The following is a 20,906-nucleotide window of genomic DNA, read 5'->3' on the forward strand; positions in this document are numbered from 1 at the left end:
TCGAAAATTCACCAAAAACTCAGAATAAATTCAACAATAATCACAAACATGTAAACATGCTAATAAGTACGTTAAAAACATGTAGCTCATGATACCACTGTAGAGGTTTACAGTTAAATACATAACATAATTGCGGAATAACTCCAAAGCCAAGAAGCATGTATAAAGTACAGATCAAGCATTACTTACGTTTGTAGCGTGTTTTCCCTTAGTTTAACGAACATGAACACTAAAAAGAACTCCTTGTTCCTCTACTTGGTTCACCGGCACGTTTAGATCCATCTTGAGATTGATGGCTTAGATCTCCTTCAAGATAGTTTAGCTTTTGGGATGAACACTCTAACAGAGGCACAAAGAGAATTAGGGGTTTCCCTTGCCTTAAGTTAGAATATTAGATTCCCTAGATTAGTAAAACATTTGGAGTAGGTTATTATTATAACCTATCACATGAGCCAAGCCAACCGACCAAGCAACAAGGTCAACCGGCCAGCAAAGCCCACAACCACGCGCACACACTTGCACACAGCGCAGCGTGTAGTTGGGCATTGGGCCGTCGTTGATGATGCTGTTGTTTCTTCCTTGCGCCCGCACCAACACAACTAAGGGCCACGGGCCATCGTTGCGCTTATGCACGCTACGCCCATGGGCCTTGCGCGTCGTGTGCTTGGCTCGTGGGTTCACTTTAGTGTTTTGCTATTAAATTATTTATTCAATAATTTATTTATTGTTTCGTACTTGACGATCCATTGTTGTACGATACGATTATTTGTTTTGCCTAGCTTACGAATATACGCAACACGATATACGACTTCACGATCCAATGTTAAATCGTATAATTATGTTTTCTGAACTAATTTCCCGAAAAGGTATTAAATGAATTTCCTATTCATTTAATCCAATGATCTGTTACATGCCAATGGTGTGACCTTACAGGCCCAGTCAAGAGTAAGCTGTGAGCCTAATTAGGATTAGAACTCACTCATTAGAAGCATTTCTCCAGCTAGCTATTCCTATCACTTGATTTCACTTAATTAATTGTTCGTAATTAATCTGAACCTTTGGTATTAGACTAATGCACATTGGGTGAAGGACACATTTCCTTTAGTATTTCCATGCAAAGGTAGTTGGTTAGAACTTTGGAGAGCATGATTCTTGAACCTTTGGTTTGTGGTAAGATGGTGTTGTTCCCTCTAGTCATTTGAAACCGGAAAGGATGGTATTTGCTACCCTTGTGTGAGGATATTGAATTTTCTAGCCTATTTCTCAAACACATATTGCATGAGCGGCTTGGATCCTGTGCATTGACTTTCTTTTATCTAGAATATGACTATTTCCTTCATGAGATCGCGACCAAACCACTTTAGGGGATGACAAAGGCATTTCTTTCAGTGACTATATTTCTTTTTATAGTTTTAGGACCATTTTTCTTATTTTCTTGTATTTTTGTTTGCATTTGCCCAATCTTGCTAACCATTTGATCTTTTTCCTTCACTTGTTATTAGCTCATTACAAGCCAATAGCCATTGTTTTATTTTCACCCTTAGAAGTGATAGTGAAACTTAATGGTCTTATAGTTTGAAGTTGTAAATTTAAAGAAAATTGAGAAGAAAAACAGAAATGGCAAAGTTCTATGGGAGATTGAAAATCATTGTGAATATTTATTGAATAAGAGGAAATGTTTTGCACTGAAAAGAAAAAGCCAAAGAGACAAAAACAAGGCAAATTCAAAGTTTACTTGAAACGCGAAAAAAAAGAGAAAAAAACCAAATCAAAAGTTAAAAAATATTTGTTCAATTTTGTTTGTTGAATAAGCTTGGGGGTAAGCCAATTTTTGGTATTTTTGTTTGGTTTTTGTTCAATTCTTGAGGTGCCAATTGCAGCCACGCTTCACTTTATTATTTAGCACCAAATTCCAAATTTTTCCACACCCTTACCCCTGGCCTAACATTGCATCCCTAAAAGATCTTTTGACCTTAGAGGGTTGAGTCATTGTCGATGGATGGAGGAAATAGCTAAGCCTATTGAGCGAGTTAGTCATGCCAATATTGTCGTGTAGTGTTCTCTTCTCTCTTGAAACTCTATTCTTTTCCGGCACCTTCGTGGTATCATGAGGAGCCATCCTTGAAAGTGGATTTGAAACTAGAGAGAGGATGCGGTAAGAATTGTTGAAGGGGGATAGAGAAGTGCAAACTTCTTAGCTCTCTGCTTTTTGCAAGGTAATCTTTCACCAGACCTATGATATCCATTAGCGTGCACCCGCCTATTGATTTAGAAATGTTTGCATCCATTTTTGCTTGTTTCGTTCTAAAGCCCAATCCCTTGATCCCTTTCTTTTGTTTTACTTTGTTTCCATGTTTTTTCCCTTTTATCTTGCCTTGGTTCCTTTTAAATAGTTATGGGTTAATCTCTTAGAAAACCCTTGTGAGATCCCACTCGCCCTCATGAGCGATTGTGGGGTTTAAAGAGCTTGTTGCATGTGCTTAAATGCAACTGTGATTCCTACGACAGTGAGTTAATGTGCGTTCTTGTAGTTCTTATTTTCATAATTTTGATTTCAAATAAATGAGTTCATTCTCCCTCCTGTTTTTCTTTAGCTTTGCTTGGGGACAAGCAAAGGTTTAGCTTGGGGGAGTTTGATGAGCGGCATTTATGTCGCTCTAAGCCTATGATTTTATTTCATTTTATTATCATTTTTACTTAGTTTAATCATTTTTAGTTCGTTTATCGCGATATTTCATTAATCGTAACATTATCTCGTCTTGCGTTTATTTTAGTCGTTTTTGCTCTTAGCGTGCCTTTTATGCTCATTTTCATTGCGGAGGGTCATTTGGAGTATTAACGTGTTAAATAATGTGACATTATGCTTGAAGACGATTAATATGTTTTACGATTTGTAAAAATGTTAGAAGAATTAATAATACACTTTACGATTTAATTAATAATGTGCTTTACAGTTTTAACCATATGCTATTAGATTTGTCAATGTGCTATATGATTTTCTAACATGCTATACGACGCTTTAGTTTGCGAAGTGATGAATTCTATTATATGTTATACGATGCACCATGGGCAAGCAAGAAGCCATAACTACTGTCCACGAACAGCTACCAAGCATTGAGCAAGACAACCCCATATCACAGAAGCAGCGACCAAGCAACAATACAACCAACTGAGGTTGTGCGCCCACACGCACTTGGTGCACTCACACTGGAAATCACTGCGCCCACACACATAACATTCGCGCCCGCATACTAACCTTTCTTGCACCTGAAAACTCTTTGCCTTATTGTGAAATTTGGCATTATAAGGCGGTGCATCCGCACCCATAACCGTCGTACCCACATTGGCCACTGCTGTAACCCATATAAAAGAACAACAACAATGGGTGTTCTTGTTTTTGGCGAGCAATAGAGAGCAGCAAGGAAGGGCGATTAGGAGCAGCATCATTAGGATAGTTAAGGGTAGATTAAAATTATTTTTTATCCTTTAATTCTAGAGATTAAACACTTTGATTTTATGTTTTTGTTCATCAAATTCGTAGCTAAGTCCTTATAATTTCATATTTGTTCTTCAAAGTTCTTCATATTTTGAAGTTCAATTTCAAGCTTCATTGGTATAATTCTTTACTCTCCTCTTTAATTTGTTCTTAGATTCTTTAAATGCTTCATAAATTCGTTTATACTTTGATTTCATTGTTTGATTTTGGATTAATTTTGCACATTAAATTTTGGTGAAATTTGAGCACTTATATTTCATGTTTGATTTTGGTTGATTGAATTTGTTTGATTTATTTAATTAGCTTCATGATTAGGTTTTGCGCAAGTTGAATCCAAGTTCTAATCATGCTTATTGAATAGTTTATAATATAGAGATTAGGGTTAAAGCTTTGGATGTAGAATTAGGGATTTTGGAGATTATTTTGTGATTAAATTGATTAAATGATGTTTGATTCTATGTCTAGTTAGTTTAGGATTAGTTGACCTAAATTGCTAGAATGTTGGAGTGTTTGGCTTCGAATTGGCGCGAAAGCGTGATTCATGGCTTGCAGTACTTTGGGTTGTTCGTTCATGAGTTCCTCTTCAAATCTTGATTGTAGCGAAAGCTAGATTAGGATTAGTTGAGTAGTGTTTGAAACCGAAAGGTATTCGAAGCCATATTGATGAGCGACATTTATGTCGCTCTTAGCTTAGGTTTTCTTATTGTTTTATTATGATTTTTGTGAGTTTTAGATAGTTTTTATGCCATTTATATGTTCTTATTCCACTTTGATGATTTATAGGAAAATATTGAAGAAATGTGGAAATCCGAGTAGAATGGTGCAAGAAGCAGCCCTGTGCGATCGCACATGAGTTATGTGCGCTCGCACAGTGAAGAAGAGGAGACATTGAAGGCAAAGCAAGGCCGTGCAATCGAGCTACAGAGTGCGTTCGCACCAAGTGGGTAAAACCTTCCAGTAGCTCCCCCTTTTTTCATGCGCTCGCACGGAAATTATGTGCGTTCGCACCAAGTGGGTAAAACCTTCCAATAGCTCCCCGTTTTTGCATGCGCTCGAACGGAAATTATGTGCGCTCGCACCATATTCTCATGCGCACACACAGCAGAGGTGTGCGACCACACAAGAAATGTTGAAGAAATTGGCTAAGTTTGGCCTGTGCGACCGCGCAGGTTTTTTGTGTGCTCGCACGACACGAAGGGATTGGTTCGTCACTCTATGTGGACGCACAGAATTTTTGTGCGCCCATACTCACTAATCTGGTTCATTCGCACGAGGGTCACACTGACGCGGGCTGGCATGTTTTCGTGATTTGAAATTCTATTTCGGGAAACATATAAATTATTTTTTTATTTTTTTATTTTGGATTGAGTTTTCGGGGTTAGTTTTTAGAAATTTTAGAATTAGTTTTCACATTTTGTGCTTTGAGTTCTAGAGAGAGAAATCTTTGTTTCAAACATTTGCAATTCAACTTCAATTTCAATTCAAGTTTGCTCTCAAGATTCTTCAAGCTTTGAGTAATTTCTCTTCACTTCAATCCTTTCAACTTTTGCCTTAGTTTCTTTAATTTCTTTGATAATTGAATTTTGGATTTGCTTTATAATTTGATTTCAATAGAATTCTTGGAATTTCTAGCCTGATTACTTGTTTGCTTGCAATTTCATAATTCTTTTCAATCATGATGATTCTTAGAATAATTTCAATTGTTCCATTAATGAGTTGAGTAGTTAATTGTTAGGGTTAGGGGTGATATTTGGGGAATGATTGGGGATGTAGAGTTATTATGTAGAATTGATGATGTGATTAAATTGTGACTTGCAATTTCGGAATTCCATGTTTGATTGGTTTAGTAGTTGCAAATACTAGGCTTGCCAACATAATTGGAGCTTTCTTCATGGACTTGTCAAGAAATTGAGAGCCTATGAGTGAATTTGAAGTTGCTAGTTGATTTAGTTTGCCAACCTAGTTCTAGGGTGACGCGAAAGCGTATCATTAGAGTTAGAATGGGCAAGGTTTGCTAACCGAGAGGCGTGATTGTTGGTTGCTTCCATGATTGCATATCCTTACATAGTCATGATTGCATTGCATCTCGTTTTCTCCAATTTACCCAAGTTGACCCCTGATACCATAAATCCTTCTATAATTTTTGCATAATTATCTTAATTTCCCTAGTTGTGACTCATACTTTAGAATTAGTTTCTAAACTAGGTTGGTGCATAAACCCAAAAATGAATCGTTCTCTTGGGACGATACCTTAGCTTACCACTATAATTCATATAGTGTGTCGGTCTAGGAACTTACAAATATTTTTTGGTAGGTTGATTCCGATTCAACGACACGGAAAAAGCCTCATCAAAACGGCGTCGTTACCGGGGAACGGTTGTTGTTCTTGAGTTTAGTATAATCGAGTCTAGTTTAACCAAATTTCGTTATTTCTTTAGTTTTCTTTTCATTGCTCGCGGTTGGTTTGAGTTTGTATGCAAGATAGGGGGCGAACACATCATAGGCCTCTCTACCCTCTCGACCTAGAGTTAGAGAGGACTTTGCTGAGCTTGAGACGAATCCGAACCCGTTCATCGAGCTACAATCGGTTTGATCCTTTGAGTGAAATTCCGGATCAAGATCTATCAAGTCCAACCATTGATAGAATGGTTCTTCCGGTTAAGAATTTGGCCATACCGGGATCTTTTGAGGCAACTTGTGGCATACAAGCCCCGACCACTAATGCCAACAACTTTGAGATAAGTCCCGCCTTGATTACCTTGGTTCAAAGTCACCCGTTTTGCGGAAAAAGTAGTGAATCGCCGCATGAACATTTGAAACAATTTGAAAATTATTGCGATATTATTAAGCACAATGGGGTGACTTCCGGACATGTTAGGTTGAAGCTATTCCGAGTTTCTCTATTGGGGCGAGCTAGTGATTGGCTTGAAGACAAATTCACTAAGGACTTGGAACGAGGTGACAAGTGCATTCCTTAGTAATTTCTACTCGCATGTGAAGATGGTGGAGTATAGGCACAAAATTCAATCCTTTGAGAAAAAGCGTGATGAATCCCTATTTGAAGCTTGGGATCGATTTAAGGAATACCAAAGAGAGTTCCCTCATCACGGAATACCTAAGTGGCTCCTCTTACAAACTTTCTACTTAGGACTTAGCCCAACCTCCAAAAAAAGTCTTGATGCGGGGGTGGGTGGTCCAATCATGGATAAGAAGGAGGACCAAATCGAAGAGATAATTGAAGATGTCGTGCAAAACTAACAAGCATGGCATGTGGGGACTAGGAATTATGATAGAAAGGGGAAGTATGAAGATGGCAAGGGTTCGAATTTCGCTTTGGAGAAAGCAAATATCATTGAAAATCTTAGCTAAAGACTTGAGAAGCTTGAGAGTGCTCCGAGTCAACCACCATCTCCGTCAACAATTCCTCCACCATCGCCCACCCTTCTCACTAAGGGGAAGGGCAAGGTTAGTTCCTACAACACAATGCCTCTTGATACATCTTTTTGTGATATTTGTGGTGAGCATGGTCATTTCCCTAGCATGTGCAATTTATTGCATAATGTCTCGTATGTTGAACATGGCTCTCCTTATGAGAAATAATTTGATGTGGAATATGCAAATGCTATGAATGCGAGATGACGGTCCCCCGAACCCAAACTTTAATAGACAAACACCTAGAGGCCCTCCAAATGCATGCTTATCAAGATGGATCCTACCAAGGCCAAGGCCAAGGCCAAGGAGGAGGGTAACTAAGGGGCGCAAGGCTATCAAGGCCAAGCTTCCTATGGTCAACCCCATGGCCTAGGTAATCAAACTCAATTCAATCAAGGTAGTTATAACCCAAACCACCAAGGTGTGGGGGGTTACAACTACCAATATGGGCAATATAGGGGACACTAGTAGAAAAAACCCCTGTTGCAACCCCCTTGTTGCAGCGTACATGTAATAATACGCTTCAACAACCAGTAGGTCAACGCGGGTCAAACTTTATAAAGGGTTGTTGCAGCGTACAAATTAATTGCCCGCAGCAAGAGAGTTTTTTGCAGCGTACAAAGTAAAAGCCCCCTGCAATAGCCCATTTATTTTGCAGCGTACAGATAAAAGCCCCCTGCAATAAAAAAATTTCGCTGCAAAGCTAATTAAGAAAAACATTTCATCTCAAACCTAAGGACCATTTCCACGCTCAGTACTCCCTCTTCTTCCCTCAGCTTTCCCTGCGTACTCTCTCACCTCCTCATTCTTCTTCTTCATCTGCTCTCTTTCTCTCTCTAATTCGTGGTTTTTTTGGGTTTTTTGCAAGTAATTGTTGAAATTGGGTGACAATTCGTCTTGGTTTTTGTGAAAATTTTCTCGACTCCTTCTCTCCAAGCATCTGGCCTTCGACCTCAGCCTTCAAACTCAGCCGCCGTCGAACTCAGCCGTCGAACTCAGCAGCCGTCGAACTCAGGCGTTGCTCGGCCCTGCGTCGCTGTCTTCGCCGATGGGTCTGTGTTCTCGCCTCATCTCCCCCATCGCGTTCTGTTCTCGCCGTCTCAGTCCCAAGTATTTCGACCCCTTACTCTCTCCTACGCGAATCTGTTTGAGGAGGTATAGTTTTCTAACTTTTTGTATTTGTTTTTCCCTAATTTTGTATTTTTAGGGTTTGCTTTCAGTCAATTCTTGATTTTTCCCCTAATTTCGTATTTTTAGGGTTTGATTATATAAATTATTCTTATTTTTTGTGTTAATTGATACATTTTTTCCGATTTTGATTGTTAGGGTTTTATTTTTTTCTGATTTTTTTCCGATTTTGAATGTCAACCCTAAAGTGGATAATATTTGGTACCCTATGAATTACTATATCACTTTGATGATTTTCTATTTAGTATATGCTTTTACTATGGTTCTGCTTTATTTGTGTTTTGTTTATGTATCTGTTTCTATTCTTACTGGCACGATATATAGCTGGTTAGTTTCCTGTTAGTGTGTAAGAATTAATTGAGTTATTAGACCGTCTTGAGTTCGAACTGTTTGGATAGGAACTGAGACACCGGCCAATAGTGTGCTCTAAGTAGTGAAATATCTGTTAGATGTTGGTGTGTATTTTTCTAGTGAATTTTGTTGACTTTGATTTTCTTGATTTGGTAAATACTATCAGTCAAGTGCTAGGACGGTGAGGAAAGATAAGCCACGTGGGCGTCATCATGGTCTCACTCAACAGAAGAGGCAAGAGATAAAGGAAGCTTTTGAACTGTTTGACACTGATGGCTCAGGTTTTGAATCTGTTTAGTGTTTCGAATTTTATATGTCAAACCATTTAGTTTGTTCTCGCAATCTCGCCTGTTTGATTCAAATTGTTATTTTCAGGAACTATTGATACTAAGGAGTTGAATGTTGCTATGAGGTATTATTCTTTGTAAATCCTAAGGTTTTGATATACCACTACACACTTAACACAGTTACCTGACCTAAAACTGCATCGTTGCAGGGCTCTGGGTTTTGAGATGACCGAAGAGGTATAAAATCTGTCATTTTGTTGGTTTTTTGTTGATTACGATTGAAATATTTCTTCTCTGAATACTTGCAAAAAGATAACCTATGTTCCTTCCACTATTCTTTTTCTTCTCTGGGTTCTAATTAAGACACTCATACAAGGGTGTGGCCTCCTTAACTGACACTTCAATATTTACCCAGAGTCTCATAATACCTCAACGGCTCAACCATCTCGAACCACATATTCATAGAGAAAATTAGAAAAATAAAACAAGAGAGGGATAATGAAGAGAAAGTTGTACATATGTATACTCACAAATGAGCTTGAAATGAGAATTCATACAAGAATTAGCAAACAAGTCAATCTGAATTGTGTTGTGTATTTATGTATCTACAATTACAACCGGATCTGAAAAAGAAAAGGTATTTTAGAGTGAGGATATGTTTCTTATACTTGTTATGTCATGTCCCCATCCCCGTGTTTAATTTTATGACAGCGTACCTGTGTCTGAAATTTTACACCTATCTTGCCCTGGCACTTGGACATGTACACTTGTACTCGACACTCGTACCCATGTCCAAGTAACATAGATGATTATACTCTTATAAAATGTTCATGTTTTACTTGAGATTCAAATGCATCATTTAAGTTTTTAGGCCACCTCCTGAAACTATCTTGAGTGCAGTAACTGCTAGTGCCAGCCCCTTTCTCTGAGCTTATTTAATTATGTCAGCGACAAACTACAGTACATCCAGCCTCTCTCATAGTTCCCATATATCATATATGGGCCACCTGAAATTTATTTTAAGGTATCCTTTTTATAGATTATATTTACTCACCATTTTTGCTCTGGTTGCAATAAAGGAAGGGAAAGGTAATTGATTAAGGGGACTGCGGTTTGTTATAACAGCTACTGTGCTTGACTTTTTGTGTTATTTCAGCAAATCAATCAAATGATTGCGGATGTTGACAAGGATGGAAGTGGTGCCATTGATTTCGATGAATTTTGTCACATGATGACTGCTAAAATCGGAGAAAGAGACACTAAGGAAGAATTAATGAAAGCATTTCGTATAATCGACCAAGATAATAATGTAAACCTCTGTTTATTCTTGTTTTAGTGTCTTATTTCAGTCATCAGTGATTAACATATAAGAATGGTGGTTGGTTGGTGTAGGGTAAGATTTCTCCTGTAGATATTCAACGCATTGCAAAGGAATTGGGCGAAAACCTAACTGACAGGGAAATCCAAGAGATGATTGAAGAAGCAGACCGAGTTTTTTACCAGCAAGTATTTATTATTGGCTTTAGCGCGCTTGATCGAGTTGGTTTAGTTGTTATAGAATAAATTTTATATCAAAATGTATGTTTATGTTGAAATTGGAACATATATTTAAATGTAATATGTGCACTTTGGTTTTGGGATATATAGTATACAAAACTCCAGTTGTTGTTTTTATATTTGTTATACAGGTTGCGTTATTCTATTATTGTTTTGACAGGTTTCTATATTTGGTGCAAGGCACTCTAGGTATCCCTAAACAAAATTAGAATTTTCCCGCCAAAAGTGCTTTGTTGCAGCGTACATATATATTGTACGCTGCAACAAGGGAAAAAAATTTCGCAAAATTTCAGACTTGTTGCAGCGTACAAATAAATGTACGCTGCAAAAAGTTGAGTCTTTTGCAGCGTACATATATATGTACGCTGCAACAAGTCCAAAATTTTGCCAATTTTTTGGCACTTGTTGCAGCGTACATACATATGTACGCTGCAAAAAACCCCTTTTAGCAGCGAACATTGTACGCTGCAACAAGTTCAGACTTGTTGCAGGCCCCCCAGTTGCAGCATACGATGTACGCTGCAACAGGGGTCTAAAAGCCCGCTGCAATAAGGGTTTTTTCTACTAGTGGGAGCTTCTAGTGGGGGCTATCCATTGATTTCAGGAAACAAATATGGCAATAGCCAATATCCTCCTCCCAGATTCAATGCGCCTAGGACCTATGGCAATCAATTTCCACCTAATCCTATCGGATATGGTAATTCTCCTCCACTGCTCCCGCCTACCAAGTCTAATCTTAAGGCTCTCATGGAGTCGTTTCTGGGGGCGCAAGCCAAGAAAAATGTGGAATTTGAGGATGGATTCAAGAAATCCAATAATCATCTTAAAATGATTGAAACTCAACTAGCTCAACTTGCTAGCACCATCAAAGAGCATCATGTGCATACAAGTCTCCCACCCCAAGGTCAAGATCCACGGCAAAGGAATGCCATTGTGATAATAGGAGTGGGAAGACTCTAGGTGATGGTGTTAGAGCTAGTAAAGTTTCCGAGTCAAAAGGGGAAGAACAAAAGGGGATTGTTGAGTCGAATGACGATGATGCGGTAGAAGAGGAGTCTCACATAGATGATGTGAGTGATGTTTCAAAGCCAAAGGTTTATAAGGCACAGATTGGATGTTCCATTCTAGAAATTCCTAGAAGTTCTTAGGAAATTACATATTACCATTCCCTTTACGGACGCATTGAAGAAAATGCCAACCTACTCAAGATTTCTTAAGGAAATTTTGAGTGGGAAGAGAGATTGCGACGTGAAGGAAGCGGTTAATTTGACCGAGAATTGTAGCGCCGTTATTCTCAATCAAATGCCCCCAAAACTCAAGGATCCGGGTAGTTTCTCTATCCCATGTGCAATCAAAGCCCTTGAAATTGGGAATGCCCTATGTGATTTGGGGGCTAGTGTTAGTGAAGGAAATAATTCCCTTGGTACAAGTATGCATTTAATGTTAAGTCTAATAAATGCGGTTCAGTATTAATTAAACAAGTTAATAATTCAGTGAGATCAAGTGAGCTGAATGCCTAGCTAGAGGCCGCTTCAGTTCAAGTGGAATTAATGATATTAATCCATAGCTTACTGTAGACACCTAATTTGTGTCTCCCCTTTGGGATGATGAAGAAACCATTATCCTTGTTAGGCAATTGGAGAAACTCCAGGCGGAAATCCCAATTGCTAAGAATACCTCCGAAATCCAAAGTCCAAAATCCAATCCCCGAGGCCGTTCCCCTCGCGGAACTCGGTACAAAATACAATTTCCAAAATCCAATTTCAAAATCCAAGTTCAATCTCAACTAGTGGACCATACCATTGGTCTTACTAGGCCTTTTCCACTCAAAATTATATAAGGCAAGTCAAATTCGGGCGCCGACCCACAAAATCGAGCATGCCGGGCCCCGTCCCGTAAAACCGGAATTCAAAAACCCGAGAAAGGTTTGTTTTTAGACGCAAATTCAAGCCTTAACCTCCAAGCAAACACTACGTGCCAAGCATCGTACTATTCGTACGAAGGTACACCCATACAAGACAAATCAAGGACGACATCTTTCCGTCCTTTTTGGCGGCATTCAGCCCACGTCAGCAGTGCCCAGCGCTGGCCTGGCGCCAGGCGCTGGCGTGTGCTGGCGTTTTGCACCATTTCCCTCCTATAAATACCCCTCATTTCCATCGAAAAAGGGGGAGCACAACACACATAACGTCGTAATTTCGACATTACTCCACACAATACAAACTTCAAAACACATACAAAAAGTCCTAAATTCAAGAGCAATTTGGAGCTCGAGCCTAAGCTTAACTAGGTAAATCCGAATCCCATTTCAATTAATCATGCTATTTTGATTTCAAATGATTAGCAAGTTGGTGTTTTTTTGTCATAAAAAACACCACTTGCAACAATCATACATGCTTTTTCAAAAATACAAACTTTTTCAAAATACAAAATACAAACTTTCAAGATTCAAGGATGTTCAAAGTTGCTTGCATTCATCTCTTTGAACTAGAATCACCTTCAAGTATGGAGTAATCAAAGATGACACCTTTTAGCATTTAAAGGTTTAATCTTTTGAGATTCAAAACTCCATTTTTCAATATACAAGTTCAAGTCTTCAAATTTCAACATACAAGTTCAAGTCTTCAAATTTCAATCATTTCAAGTTTAAAGTTTCAATCTTTTCAAGTTCAAACCTTTCAATATTCAAGCTTTCAATTTCAAGTTCAATATGCAAAATCTAGGACATTTGGGTTGAGCAACCTCTCCCAAGTTGAGATTTTTGGCTTTGAATTCGTGTCGGGCGCACTTATTTACTAGGGGGTCTTGTATTTACTAATTCCGCACTTTATTTAGTATTGTGATGTTGCTTTATGTGCTTTATAGCTTTCATCACCAACATGCTAAATACAACAAAATACGAAGGTTACATCACGCTTAACAAAGATATTTTTGGACAAACCGGCCTTAGGTTCCTTAAATCAATCTTTAAAGCAAAGTGACCATCGTACAATTAGAAATTCTATTTTGTTCTAATTTGCAAACCCACATAGTCTAATCTTAGGGTTCATTTTCGAAACAATGTTGTGCCAACGTACTTGAATATTTCTAAAGCTCGCCGAATAAGCATTTTTGTTCCCGAGCCCGGATCTCACCCATCCGTTTCAAGGATTCAAGGCCTTATCCAAAAATAGAGTCATTGTGCGGTCTTCCCAAACGAGACCTAAAATAAGTTTGGTGGCGACTCCTTCGAGGTGCAAAAACAAATTCAACGGTTCCCTAAACGAACCGCCGCGTGCCAAACCCCCCCCCCCCCCCCATTGTAGGGAACGGAAAAAAAACCCCCCTACAGTAAATTGGTGACTCTGCTGGGGATTTTTCTAATTTCAATTTCGAAAATGAGAGCAGATTTCGAGCAACCAGCCACCGATCGTCCGAAGTACTGGATGCCAGCATTGGCGCCAGGCGCAGCCCCTGCGCCCAACGCCGCTACCTGCATCCAGGACAGTGGCTCACAGTGGCTTGTTGCCCACTTTTGCTCAACTTTTCGTGTTGGGAGTTAGTCTGTTTTTGCATCTAGAAGGACGCTCCCAAGCCTCGTGAACGAGTGCCGAAAAATGGGCTTTACAAGTACAAATTCAAGTACTATTTCAATTTAAATTTCTAGGCATTTCATGCATTTTTCGAAAACTATATTGTGCAAAATGAATTTCTACCTTTGCCCAAACGGATGTATTCTACATTCGGGCTAGCCCCGGGGGCAACGAAATGGTGACTCTCCATACGGTTCCCGACCAAAGTGTGTGACCATTTCCGCGCCTACCGAAACTTGGCATTTGCTTGACATTCCCGATGTCAAGTATGGAGGTCGTCTTCCGACACACACTTCCCTTAGGCGGAACGTGAATGCTTGTCGCCGGATCCGTCTCTTAGCCAAGTACCTTTTGACACCCAAAGCCGACCACTTGCATCATACAAAACTTAGACCGACCGTAGGTTGAGAACTTTGCATGTCGCATTCATATTCATGATTAGTGTGACAACGTGCTACTTGTGCATTGTGTGGGCGTCTTTGCACGCGTGATTGGCTAACCTCGGGTTCTAGCTTGCAAAAACCGATTAGCCTCCAACTAGGAAACCAAACCCCTAGGAGCATCATTCAAACCTCATGCATCTAAATCGCCGATTTTAGGGTCTTTAGGAGTGTCACTCCATTTGATTCAAAGCCCTTAAACACGCCTCACGCACAAATGCCAAATTCAAAATTCAATCCAACAGCGTCATAATGCCGGATTTTCAAGTCCAAATTCCAAGTGCCAAATTCAAAATTCAATCCAACGACGTCATAATGCCGGATTTTCGAGTCAAAATTCCAAGCTACAAACTCAAAATTCAATCCAACGGCGTCATAATGCCTGATTTTCCAGTCCAAATTCCAAGCTACAAACTCAAAATTCAATCCAACGGCGTCATAATGCCGGATTTTCGAGTCAAAATTCCAAGTTCCAAGTTCAAAATGCAATCCAACGGCGTCATAATGCCGGATTTTCTATTTTCAAAACCTCAAATCTCCAAGTCAAGTCCAAATCCAACGGCGTCATAATGCCGGATTTCCTAGTCCAAATTCCAAGTTTCAAAGTTCAATCCAAATTTTCTAGTTCAAAACCTCAATTTTCAAGTCCAAATCCAACGGCGTCATAATGCCGGATTCGCTAGTCTTCAAGCTTCAAGTTCAAATTCAAACTTTCTAGTACAAAACTTCAATTTTCAAATACAACCAAACGGTGCCATAATGCCGGATTTTCTAGTCCAAATTTCGAGTTTCAAGTTCCAAGTCAAGACTCAATCCAACGACGCCTTAATGCCGGATTTTCTAGTCCAAATTTCAAACTTCAAAGTCAAAAACCACAAATCCAACAACGTCATGCCGGATTTCCTATTTCAAACATTCAAGTCTTCAAGCATCGAAGTCAAGTTGCCAATTCCAAACCTCAAAAGTTCAAATGCCAAACTTCATGACCGGCGTAATGCCAACTTTTCAACTCCAACTTTCAAATCTCAAATTCCATGTCAATCTTTCGAATTTCAAGTCCTATGCTCAAAACTTCAAGTTCCAAATACATGCCGTCGTAATGCAGATTTTCCATTCCGCATTTCAAACCTCAAGCTCAAAGTTCAAAAATTCCAAACCTTTAAATTTCAAATCCTACACTCCAAGTCCACGGCGGCATAATGCCGGACTGTCAAGTTCCCATATTCAATATCCACGGCAACATAATGCCGGATTTTCCAAATACGAAGCTTCATGTTCTACATACAAAATGCATCCCTTTCCCTTTCAAAATTCAAACTTCGAGTCAAACTCAAAATTCCAACGGGTTGGATATCACCTGAAATAATACAAGTTCTAATCCACGGGTTGAAAATCCCCTGAAATAATACAAGTTCAAATCTACGGGTTGAAAATCCCTGAAATAATACAAATTCCAATGGGTTGAAATTCCTTTCAAATACTCCAATTCAAATGGGTTGAGATCCCCCTAAAATATTGACGGGTTGAAAATCCCCTAAAATAATACAAACCCCATTCCAAATATTTCCAACGGGTTGAAAATCCCCTGAAATAATACAAGTTCAAATCCACGGGTTGAAAATCCCCTGAAATAATACAAGTTCAAACCTACGGGTTGAAAATCCCCTGAAATAATACAAATTCCAACGGGTTGAAATTCCCTTCAAATATTCCAAGTCCAATGGGTTGAAACTCCCCTAAAATATTGACGGGTTGAAATTCCCTTTAAATAATACAAAATCAATCTCTTTCAATCGGGTTGAAATTCCCTTCAAATATTCCAAGTCCAATGGGTCGAAATTCCCTTGGAAATTCAATTTCCTAGTACAAGCCCAATTTCCATGTCCTAGGGCGGGTTGAAATCCCCTTCAAATAAGTCCAATTTCCAATAGGTCGAAATATTCCTTTTCGATTTCCCAAGTTCTATTACAAGAGCCAACTTTCACAAAAGAATGAACGCTCCTCTCAAACATTTCCAACGGGTTGCAAATCCCGAATACAAGTACAAAATCCAAAATCCCGAATCTTCAGAGTGACACTTAGAGTCAAGTCTAGGTCTCATTCATTGCATGCATATCATATCATGTGTCGGGAAGTCCAAGTTCTAAAATTATCTGGTGTGTCCTAACTAGGAGTCCAAAGTTCCTGTGGGTTCGCCAAAGAGGGGAGAGGTTGAAAAGAACTCCAGCAGCCCTAGCCTCCCGCATAGCCGGTGTCGAGCAAGCAACCAGATCATCTCCTACAAATCAGACTCCCAGCCCCATTCAAGGAACAGTCCAAATGTCTGCCTCTGAACAACTCGCTCAACTCCTAGCGGCTTTCGCCAACCTCAGTGCCAATGTGGAGAGCATAAGCAACCGATTGGGTGTCATGGAACAGGGTGCGCCCACTGATGACTTAACCAAGAAGATTGAGAGTCTCGTCAACAAGGTTACCCATCAAGAGAACTACTTTGACACCTCAATGGAGGACAAACTCAAGGGGAAGGATAATCTGCCAGACAAATTCTCCGCCAATGACATTCCAAAGTTCAAATCAACTGACAATCCTATGTACCATCTCAAGAACTTCAGAGCTACAATGGCCATCAAGGGGGTCGAACTTGAGCTATACCCAGTGGTATTCCCTATGTCTCTGGAACTTGTCTGTTAGAAATGGTACTATTCACTCAAGGAACATCAAACGAGTACCTAGGAAGAGGTTACTCGAGCATTTACGGAGCAATATCAGCCCAACATTCAGCTGCAAACTACTTTAAGGGAACTAGAAGTTCTCAGGCAAAGGCCTCAGGAAGGCTTTACTACTTACCTCAACCGGTGGAGGGAAATGGCATCCCAAATGGTAACCCGGCCATCCGAGAGAGAGTTAGTCAAGATTTTCATCGCCGGTCTCCTTCCAAAGTACAATGCTCACATGAAGTACCTAGGTCTGGAAAGCTTCAAGAGAACCTACGACATCGGGGTCGACATAGAGGATGACTTAATGAAATCACCCGCAGCCCCAGCTCCGCAAACTGAGAAATGGAAGGGGAAGAGACCTGAAGCAACCCATAAAGTTCATGAGGTCAACGCCCTAGAGGCTCCTCAAGGTCCCAAAACGAATAACTTCAAAAGCAACGCTAACCAGCTCAACTATCAAGGCAAGCCCCAAAGAGTCTTCACAATCCTCGGGATGTCTTACAGTGAGGCATTTCATCGGCTGGTCGAGAGCAAGTCATAGCACCAATCTGTCCAACACCCGGCCCTCTAGTTGACAAAAGATCCAAGAATTGGGATCCCACAGCTCATTGCAAGCACCACAAGGGAAGGGTCACGACATCGAGGACTGCTAGAAGATCAAACACTTGATCCAGAACATGGCCGACAACAAGACTATACCCTTACCCCCGGGGGCTAAGCAAACCCCCTCTGTACAAGCCATCTCCTATGACTACGAAGATGAAGAAGAGGAGTTTCCATGCAATCCGATCTCCACAATATGCAAGCCAGGTTATGAGCTTATGGTTCCAAGCTTTTGCCATCTACTTCCAAGTGCTCAAAACTGGGTGATCCCCGAGCCTAGGGTAACCACTGACATTCAAGAGAACATCTGTCCACTCTCCACCGTGAAGGCTTTAGGATTCTCCGAGTACGATCTCATGTGTCAAACTCCAGGGTGTCACATACAAAGTCTTGGGAGTCTTTGAGTTGGTTTTCTCCTTTGACACCTATTACTACAATGCTGATTTTCTGGTAATCGATGTGCATACTAACTTCGACCTACTATTCGGAGAGCCTTGGTTCGAGGAAATACTAGACGGCCCTTCCTGCCTCACCCTCAAAGGTTCAAGCTTCTGAGACACTCTCATCAAGCAAAAGCCGGTTGTACGCCAGGAAAAGGATGAGTGCATTCAAGAATACTACCACCGATGGGCAATCTCCGCTCGTACAATTCAACCTGAGCTACCAGAGGGCAAAATGGTGAGAATGTTTCTCTTAGGGCTTAACACTTCATACAAGGGCAGCTTCGCCGCATTTCCTTACAGCACATGGAACCAAGTCTGGGATCAAGTCGTGAAAATCTGTGCATGCAGTCCCGTCTTCGAGGATTATGACGATTACAATGCATATGTCTGGGAGTACCTTGGGAACTATCTTTTCGATTAGTGTCTTTGTCCAGGTCCAGAGTCTGTCTTTCAATTTTCGAGTCTAGCAATGAGTCTAAGTGTCTAGAACTAGAGTCTTGCATCAATCAAGTGCCTCTAAAGGTCGAGCTTCAAGTCAAAACAGTCGATGTAATGATTGCTGATTTCAATAACACTTCAATTTCTACTTACTCCTCGAGTCCTAATTCAAAATCAAATCCTAATCCACACAACTTTGCTTCAAAAGAAACTAACTTTGAATTTCTAAAAGCTATCGAAAATCATGAAAACATGACGCCCATAATTGAGGAAACAGAAAAAATCAACCTTTCTAACAGCAGTGATTCAAAACTAGTTCAGATTGGTTTAACTCTTTCTCCATCAGAGCAGGATGATCTTGTCAAGCTACTTTCAGAGTATGTAGACGTCTTCGCATGGTCCTATCATGATATGCCAGGGGTTGATCCAAGCATCGGTCAGCATACAATTCCCCTTATTCCAGGGTCAAAGCCCATCAAGCAGAAGCTCCGTCGCATGAAATCGGATGTTTCCCTCAAAATTCAAGAAGAGGTCTCCAAGCAGTTAGAGGCTGGGTTTATTCGAGAAGCAAAATATCCAAAATGGATCGCAAATGTCGTCCCAGTTCCAAAGAAAGACGGAAAAGTACGAATGTGTGTGGACTACAGGGATCTTAACAGGGCCAGCCCTAAAGACGGTTTTCCATTGCCTCACATCGACATCCTGGTCGACAACACCGCAAATCATGCCTTACTCTCTTTTATGGACGGGTACGCAGGCTACAATCAGATTCCCATGGCAGAGGAAGACATGGAGAAAACAACCTTCATCACTCAGTGGGGTACATATTGCTATACATTTATGCCGTTCGGACTAAAGAACGCAGGAGCAACTTATCAAAGAACAACAACATCTATCATGAGCGATATGAATTCACAGGGAAATTGAGGTATATGTCGATGACATGATTGTCAAATCCAAAGAACGACACGAGCATACCTCAGTACTTCGAAAGTTTTTCAACAGGCTCAGACAATACAATATGAGGCTCAATCCTCAAAAGTGCGCATTCGGGGTAACGTCAGGCAACTTGCTCGGATATGTCATCAGCTCTCGAGGCATAGAGGCTGACCCTTCAAAAATCAAAGCAATTCTCGAGATGCAACCACCAACGAATGAAAAGGAAATTTGGGGTTTTCTCGGCAGACTACAATACATCAGCAGGTTCATTTCAAGACTCACAATGATCTGTGAACCAGTATTTCGAAAGCTCCGAAAAAGCGAGCCCAAAGTGTGGGATGACGATTGTCAGCATGCATTCGAAACAATCAAAAGCTACCTTTCCAACCCACCAGTACTAAAACCAGCGATGCCAGAGATTCCCCTCAGGCTCTACCTCACAACAACAGATTCAGTAGTTGGGGCTATGCTTGCTCAAGAAATTGAAGGCAAGGAGAACGCCGTATACTACATAAGCAAAAAGTTGATCGAGTACGAGACCAAATACACTCAGCTCGAGAAACTCAGCATCGCCTTGGTTTGGGCCACAAAGAAACTACGGTACTACATGCTCTCCCATACAATACATGTGATCAGCAAAGCCGATCCTCTCAAATATCTATTCGAGAAGCCAGCACTCAACGGACGTTTGTCAAGATGGTTGGTCATGCTAGCATAATTCGACCTCAAATACGTTCCATAGAAATCTATCAAGGGTTCAGCAGTCTCAGATTTCCTAGCCGACTGTCCTGTCGAGGCAGAAGAGGAAGATTACGACTTACCCGACGAGCAAATCTTAATGACTAGTGATGACAGTCGGTCAATGCATTTTGACGGTGCCTCCAATCAGAACGGATGTGGTGTTGGAGTAATTCTAGTAGCCCCAGACGGCACGCACATTCCTATATCAGCAAAACTGCAATTCAACGTCAAAAACAATGCGGCAGAATATGAAGCATGCATTATGGGCCTGGAAGCCGCCTTAGCCATAGGTGTCCAGAAACTTCGAGTGTACGGGGATTCCTCCCTAATCATCAATCAAATTTCCGGCAAATGGAAAGTAAGGAGCGAGAGCCTGGCTCCATACCAGTCTTACCTTGAGCATTTGTCTGAACAAATAAAAGAGCTCCACTATACATACCTCCCGAGAGAGGAGAATCAATTCGCCGATGCACTGGCGAAACTCGCCTCAATGATCAACATTCCAAGCAGCATGGCTGAAATGCCAATTACAATTGAAACACGTCAAGAAGCAGCATATGTCCATGCTATTGACAACGTCGAGCAAGACGAAGATGAACCTTGGTTTACAGACATCCAAAGGTATCTACAAAGTTCGAAGTATCCCCATCACTTTTCAAACAAGAATCGAAGGGCTCTACGACTACAATCAGCCAATTTCGT

The 20,906-nt window shown here is 40.5% G+C and overlaps 1 protein-coding gene and 1 pseudogene across 1 annotated transcript; one reads left to right on the forward strand and one right to left on the reverse strand.

The window, feature by feature from the left end:
• Nucleotides 1–6,496: 6,496 nt before the first annotated feature.
• On the forward strand, nucleotides 6,497–10,332 carry LOC110790935 (caltractin-like). Its single transcript, XM_056829656.1, has 6 exons — nucleotides 6,497–6,742; nucleotides 8,634–8,748; nucleotides 8,843–8,879; nucleotides 8,964–8,991; nucleotides 9,911–10,063; nucleotides 10,147–10,332. Exons 1-6 carry the CDS (start codon nucleotides 6,497–6,499, stop codon nucleotides 10,315–10,317), a joined length of 750 nt encoding a protein of 249 aa, XP_056685634.1. The 3' UTR covers nucleotides 10,318–10,332.
• On the reverse strand, nucleotides 6,509–6,609 carry LOC130462214 (uncharacterized; annotated as a pseudogene).
• Nucleotides 10,333–20,906: the final 10,574 nt, after the last annotated feature.

This window comes from Spinacia oleracea, chromosome 5 (assembly GCF_020520425.1).
Source record: "Spinacia oleracea cultivar Varoflay chromosome 5, BTI_SOV_V1, whole genome shotgun sequence".
In the NCBI taxonomy this organism is placed as follows: Eukaryota; Viridiplantae; Streptophyta; class Magnoliopsida; order Caryophyllales; family Amaranthaceae; genus Spinacia; species Spinacia oleracea.

Coding starts and splice junctions, on each gene's coding strand:
- LOC110790935 (XM_056829656.1), top strand. CDS start 6,497: ATGGTGGAGTATAGGCACAAAATTCAATCCTTTGAGAAAAAGCGTGAT. Junction 8,880..8,963: donor GAGTTGAATGTTGCTATGAG/GTATTATTCTTT, acceptor GCATCGTTGCAG/GGCTCTGGGTTTTGAGATGA. Junction 10,064..10,146: donor TAATCGACCAAGATAATAAT/GTAAACCTCTGT, acceptor TGGTTGGTGTAG/GGTAAGATTTCTCCTGTAGA.